This window comes from Nicotiana attenuata, chromosome 1 (genome assembly GCF_001879085.1).
Source record: "Nicotiana attenuata strain UT chromosome 1, NIATTr2, whole genome shotgun sequence".
NCBI lineage: Eukaryota > Viridiplantae > Streptophyta > Magnoliopsida > Solanales > Solanaceae > Nicotiana > Nicotiana attenuata.
In genome coordinates, this window is record NC_031989.1 from 25,194,256 (window position 1) to 25,201,052 (window position 6,797).

The 6,797-nt window shown below is 36.1% G+C and overlaps 1 protein-coding gene across 1 annotated transcript; it reads left to right on the top strand.

The window, feature by feature from the left end:
• On the top strand, positions 5,178–5,729 carry LOC109234021. The gene is made up of 3 exons (XM_019399843.1): positions 5,178–5,218; positions 5,301–5,332; positions 5,377–5,729. The coding sequence occupies exons 1-3, from the start codon at positions 5,178–5,180 to the stop codon at positions 5,727–5,729; spliced, it is 426 nt and encodes a 141-aa protein (XP_019255388.1).

Consider the following 6,797-nt stretch of genomic DNA (forward strand, 5'->3'; position numbering starts at 1 on the left):
ACTTCATCCCAAATCATTTGTAAGTTGATTTTTACTCAATTCTTTCAACTTTTAACATCATTAAACATGTTTTCCACTTGAAATCAAGGATTTTTCATGGGTGAAATTGTGGTTTTTGGGTAGAACCTAGGTTTTCCATAAATTGGGGTGTTGGACCTCGATTTGAGGTCCGATTTCAAAACAAATTATATATTTGAACTCATGGGGGAATGGGTAACCGGATTTTGGTTCGAACCTCGAGTTTTGACCACGTGGGTCCGGGGGCGATTTTGAAATTTTTGGGAAAAACTTGGGAAACTCATTTTTATGCATTCAAATTGATTCATATAATGTTTATTAAAGTAATTGAGCAATGTGTGATTAGATTCGAGCGAATTGGAGGTGGAACTGCGAGGTAAAGCAATAGTTGAGGATTAAGTGGATTTCAAGGCTTTGAGGTAAGTGTTTGGTTTAACTCTAGCTTGAGGGAATAGGAGTTGAGTCTTGTTGCTAATTGCTATGTGATCGAGTACGATGTATAGGCATGGTGACGAGTATCTATACATTGGTGTCTAGCATGACCGTGAGTCCTTATAACGTGATTATCATGACTTGGTTGTGAACTCCGTGTTTATTGGAGAATTTCTATATGTTGTGAATAACATGTGAACGGTAATATGATCATTTGATTCCTGGGAGCATAGGCTCGAATTGTGATACGAATATTGAAATTATACGAAATGACTTGTTTCTTTGGGCGTTGGCTCAAAATAGTAGGGTGAACTCTAAGATAAGAAAAGTAAGAAAGAGAAAGCGTTGTTGGTTATTCCCTTGCCGGGATGTTTGTCAAATATTCACTTATTTTTATGCCCCTTAATTGTGACTGTTGTTTGGGGAGTCGGACTGTTAAATGATACCGGGGATCGGGTTGCGCGCCGCAACAATGATATTGAGGATCGGGTTGCACGCCGCAACAGTAAAAGGTGAGGATCGGGTTGCGCGCCGCAACAATTATACATGATAAATGATATGGGTCGGGTTGCACGCCGCAACAGTGGTATTTGTGGAGCGGGTTGCACGCCGCAACAATAGTAATTATGGAGCGGGTTGCACGCCGCAACAGTTATTGAGGCTATGTGTTTGTACTGGACTATTGATTCTTTGTTCATTGTGAACCTAAGCTGTTTTAGTTGTTACTCTGGATTGTTGTTAATATTGTATCTCCCCTTAGCATGTTTCCCCTCCCATGTTGTTAATTACTTGGTATTCGATTTCCGTTGTATATTTATAACTGCACAGGTCTATGTGATATCCAGTCCAGCCTCGTCACTACTTCGCCGGGGTTAGGCTAGACACTTACCAGCACATGGGATCGGTTGTGCTGATGCTACACTTCTGTGCATTTTTGCATAGGTCCAGGTTTTGAGGAGCAGCAGCAGCAGTAGTTCGGGAGCAGACTTTCCTATTCACGAGACTGAGGTAGCCTTGCAGGCGTCCGCAGGCCCGGCGTCTCTTCTTTATGTTTTCCTTTTAACTGTTGCCTCATTGTTTTCGAGACAGACAGTTGTTATATTTCTTTCAGACCTTTGTATTTAGTTTATTCTTAGTGGTTCGTGAGTAATGTGACACCAAATCTTGGGTAGAGGCTATTGTTGACTATTCCGCGTTTTGATTCGGACTTATAAATTAGACTTCCGCTAATATTATTATTATTAAATTTCATGTTTCTTATTGATGCTATGGATTGTTAACAGATTTATTTATTAATGAAAGGTAAATAAGTTGGCTTGCCTATCTACCACGAGTAGGCGCCATCATGATCCCGATGGTGGGAAATCCGGGTCGTGACAATAATATACTGGAGATCGGTGCACCAGTGTATGAACTTCCAGCATATTATGCTGGAACTCCAAAACGCGGAAAGTTCCAGTATAATATACTGGAGATTGGAGCACCGGTGCTCCAATCACCAGTATATTATGCTGGACCGGTATATTATGCTGGAACTCTAGTATAATATACTGGAGTTCCAGTATACTTATGTTGAAATACTGGAGTATTTTTCTGGATTTTGAACAGTGTTTTTGTTCAGGTTTATTTATCTTTACATGAAAAGTTGCTAAATTTCGATTACTCTTAAAACTGTGGCTATTTTTAAATTTTTCCCAGTATTTCATCTTTATTTACATCAATAGTGGAGCTTCATGATTCTTTTTTTTTTATTATGTTTGGTCTTTTGATTACTCTAGCAATATTTCAAAAGGTCAACTCAATGTATCTTGAAAATTCTCTCAAGTTCCTGCATGAGCAGCTTTAGGAATTGGAGCATAATACTTGTATTTAGTTTCTTCTGAACCTTTCAAGTATTTTCACTTTAAATAAGCTTTAAGAGAAAGGAATTCACTAAAAGATTGGTGCTTACCATCATAATTCCATAGGGATACATGTAAGCATTCATAGCCATGAAATTTTATAAGCTATGATCTTAAAGTGTTGACATATGAAGTACTACAATCTTCAAATATTACAGTAATCATGCCAATCAAATTGTATGATCATATTTATGACTAATAAATCCAACGTACACTTTAGTCTTGATATACTCTGGACAATTAGCCACATCATCTTTGATTGCGTAGCATCACGTCAATTTTTTAAAAGTTTGTACTATCCTCCGAGCAAGATCGGATACTGTATTTTTGAGAATCTTGGTTATCTAATGTTCTTGATTCTTTGCAGGTAATAAGAATCGAGAAAAAGATAACCAGGGGCAACGTTAGTCTTTTCCCTGTGAAGTCTGACAGGTAATTTATCTTCTTCCATGGTCTTTGATGGTTTTTTTCATGCTCGTAAAGTTCGAGAGAATAACAAATCTAAAGCGATTAAACTTTATCCACTGAAATTTTACTCATGTTGGCAAAAATATTACTTTATATAAAATCATGGCATTATTTTGAACGAGGCGAAGATTTTACACCATCTCAAGTAAAAGACTCTTTTCTTTAGGCGAAGACGATTACACCAAGATTTTACTTAATTTGAGGCGAAAACCATTACACCGTCTGAACCAAAGATTTATTTTATCTAAAGCGAAGACCATTACACTGTCTGAGCCAAAGGTTTTATTTTGTCTGAAGCGGAGACCATTACACCGTCTAAGTTAATGACTTTATCTTGTTTGAAGATTTAACTTTATTTTATATGAGGCATAGAGCATTACACCGTCTAAGCCAAAGATTTTACTTTATCTTAGGCAAAGATCATTACACTGTCTAAGCCAAGGATTTATTATTTGAAGCTAAGACCATTACACCGTCTAAGCTAAAGACTTTATTTTATTTGAAAACTTGACTTTCTTTATCTGTGGCAAAGACCATTACATCATCTAAGCCAAAGACTTTACTTTTATACGAGGCAAAGTCTATTACACCGACTAAGCTGAAGACTATATTTTGCAAAGGCGAAGACAACCATCTAAGCAGAATAATTTACTTTGTCCGAGGCTAAGACCATTACACCATCTAAGCTGAAGACTATATATTTCAAGAGCGAAGAAAACCATCTAAGCTGAAGACTTTACTTTGTCCGAGGCTAAAACCATTATAGTATCTAAGCTAAAGATTATATTTTTTCCAAGATGATGACCAGCAAAGATCATTATAGAGTCTAGCTTGCAGATTTTACTTTACCGCCAAAAGATTTGATCTTTTGGTGCAAAGGAACGAAAACTCGTCCTCATTTCGAGATGCATGAATCAGAGATTGTATGAAGCATGAAAAATAAACTGACTGTCTCGCCCCCTTTTTCTCGCGAAATTGGGTTTCGACATNAATGCAAAAAATTGTTGTGGTGGGAGCAAAATTGCCACTGAGACTCATACAGGTGGCTCTATCAGTGTTGGGGAGCATCGCAAGAGACTTGTAAGTGTATTTATAACTTTTCCCTGGATTTGTATTGTGTGCATGTTCACTTGTGCGTATGATATCATGTCTCCACGAATTGAAGTTGCAGTTGCAGTTGCTTTGGTCTTGTCCCTGCTTTTACTATCAGTATCTGTTCTATCCTTTGCATATTCCCAAACATTTTCAGGTATATTTATACTCTGTGTGTGAGTTTGTTAAAAAAACTGATGAGGGACAAAGGATTTCTAGCGGAATTCAACTGATCGAGGAGATATCATAATACCAAACAGTTGATAGAATCAAAACAGACAGTCAAGTTTCTCAAGAATATTAAGCAGAAGACAAAACTGATAAGAGTATTTCATGCTTTTACTATGAAGACCTTTTACTCTTAAAATTTCCTACAAAAACATCTTCTCAATATATTTCTATAAAATGTAACATTGGCAATATTCTTTTCATGCATTTTACTATCACATGTTTGTTTTGAAAGTATTTCTCTGTACTTTCATCTAAGGATTCTTCTGATGTGTTTTCATCATCTAATGAAGACTCATTTGCCCATTCATCTGTAGCTTCCTCTTCTTCTTTCTTGTTACTTACTTGTTTGATTCTTTTCCTGATGTGTACTAACATGTCTATCATCACTATTTCCTTTATCTTCCTCCCTCCTCCATCAGTTTATCAAAGTTGTTTTGAGTAATGATAGTGTTCTGATCCATAGCTCATTTGATAGCATCTTCCACATTTTTCTTTATACATTTACTGCTCCCTTTTTTTTTTTCTTGAGTTCTTTTTAGATTTTGCGCTGCCAGCTATTTCCTAATCCATATTGAACAATTTAACTAGTAACTTGCCCGGCTCTTTGATCATGATACTATTAGGTGTGCTGTTGAGTAGATACTCATGTTCTTAAGCTAGTTCTGCATTGTCTTTTATATTTACCTGTTAAGTTGGTTGAAACACTTAAGTCAGCTCATTTTAAAAGCATTTTATCTTCAGCCAAAAGCTAAACAGCTTCTAAAATCTTGGTTTTAGAAAATGTCAGGTAATGGTATTTAAGGAATAATTTAGTTTCTATATTTCCACTCCAATTTGAAGTCAATATATAGATACTGACTTTAGTCTAAACTGGAAAATAGAACTAAGAGTTTGAATAATTGAATATATAGATACTGACTTTAGTTTCTATGTTTCTCTATCTTCTTAATTGAATAATTTTTGTATAGGCTGTTAAAAAGGGTCGAGATCCAACACCAAATAAGTTGCATTTGCACGTCCATACACGTGGTAATGATGGAAAATCTTTTGTTGCTGAGAAATCCTGAATCGTACATGTAAGATAACTTTTTAATTGCCTTTACTTTCATATATTTTTTTCATTTTGTAAATTGAATGTTCTTATTAATTCTTCTACAGGAAAAATATCAGGAGATATTACAACAACAAATGTAAACTCAATCTGATATTGATCAGTGTAAAGCATATTATCAAGCCGCAGGAGGAGAAAAGAAAAGAAGAGTATATGGTCTTGGATCGCAAGCAAAATGCTACTATAGGCCAAATCTTCATGGCTCTCTTGGATCTGATGCTACATCGTCAACAACACCTCCAAATTCTCAATCAACACCGACAGGGAATCCGGATGAGTTAGTGATGCGATTGATTCCTGCACTGACAGATCATATAGTTCCTGTAATCGTTGAGCGGGTACGCGAATTAGTTTCCTTACCCTCGCATCAGCCAAATACTGATATGGCACCTACAGTTCCAACATCTTCTACTGCTGCTAACATTGATGAGGTTCATGCATTGGGTTCTGATGATGACCGTAACTCTCCAGCCTAGCGTAGTTAGCTTACTTTGTTTGGACATTATTGTTGGTCCTTGTGGATTTTTTGTACTTAATGATACTGTTATATGCATTATGCTATATATTTTGGACCTTTTTGAATTTATATTAATATCAGTGACTTTTATTAAGTGTATTTAATAGTTTATATAATATGTTTTAACAGAGTACATTTAAAATAATAAATAAAAAGAATTTTAAAAAATCAGCAATATAGTAAAAATAAATCAGCGATGGATACGTTCCGTAGCTAAAATTATCGCGTAAAATTAAAACAAAAGGTTTTTGTTGCAAAAAGCAGGGACAATTAGCTATAACACGGCTAGCGACGGACAATTTCATCGCTATAAGAACAAACGACGAATTTTATTATGTATTGCAGCGATGAAAGGCATCAAAATAGCGACAGAAACAAGCTCTATAGCGACGGATATTTCTCTCGCTAAACTTTGCTACAAAAATATGTCGTCGCTACTCCGTCGCTAATTCTGCGACGGATTGGTATTTTTCATCGCTATAAGCCTAGCAACGAGGATTTTAGGGACCAACTTGAATCCGTCGCTATTCCGTTGCTAAACAACTTTAGCGACAGAAAACATTGATTTAGCAACGGAATGCAGCCGTCGCTAAACGCTGTTTTTTTGTAGTGAGACAAACAGTCTGAACGTACTATATATATCTTGAAAGATATATCGATAGCTTGCATTCTGAGTTTGGAGGTAGTTGGAACGTTTATATACCTTTAGCTGAATTTGCCTACAACAATAGCTTCTGGTCTAATAATCAGACAGAGATTGCCCGCGACTTAAAATAGATAAATGTCTTATGGGGATACGAGGAGAAGGAACTTAATTTTCACAATTAAGGGACAAAGTATCCCTATGGCTCTTCCCTATGAAAGGTGTGATGTAATTCAGAAAACTGAGGTAAGTTTAGCGCGAGGGTTATAGGGTTGTATGTGATACTTGATCAAGTGTGAGTTATGGCGTATTGTTTGGCACTTTATCCTGAATTGTCTTTCATATAACAGGTATTTTATGTTTATATGCTGAGGAAGTGTATAT

Excerpts from the sequence above, each read along its gene's own strand:
- LOC109234021 (XM_019399843.1), top strand. The coding sequence starts at position 5,178 with ATGGAAAATCTTTTGTTGCTGAGAAATCCTGAATCGTACAT. Across the intron at positions 5,219-5,300 it reads AGAAATCCTGAATCGTACAT|GAAAAATATCAGGAGATATT; the intron begins GTAAGATAACTT and ends ATTCTTCTACAG. Across the intron at positions 5,333-5,376 it reads GAGATATTACAACAACAAAT|CCGCAGGAGGAGAAAAGAAA; the intron begins GTAAACTCAATC and ends CATATTATCAAG.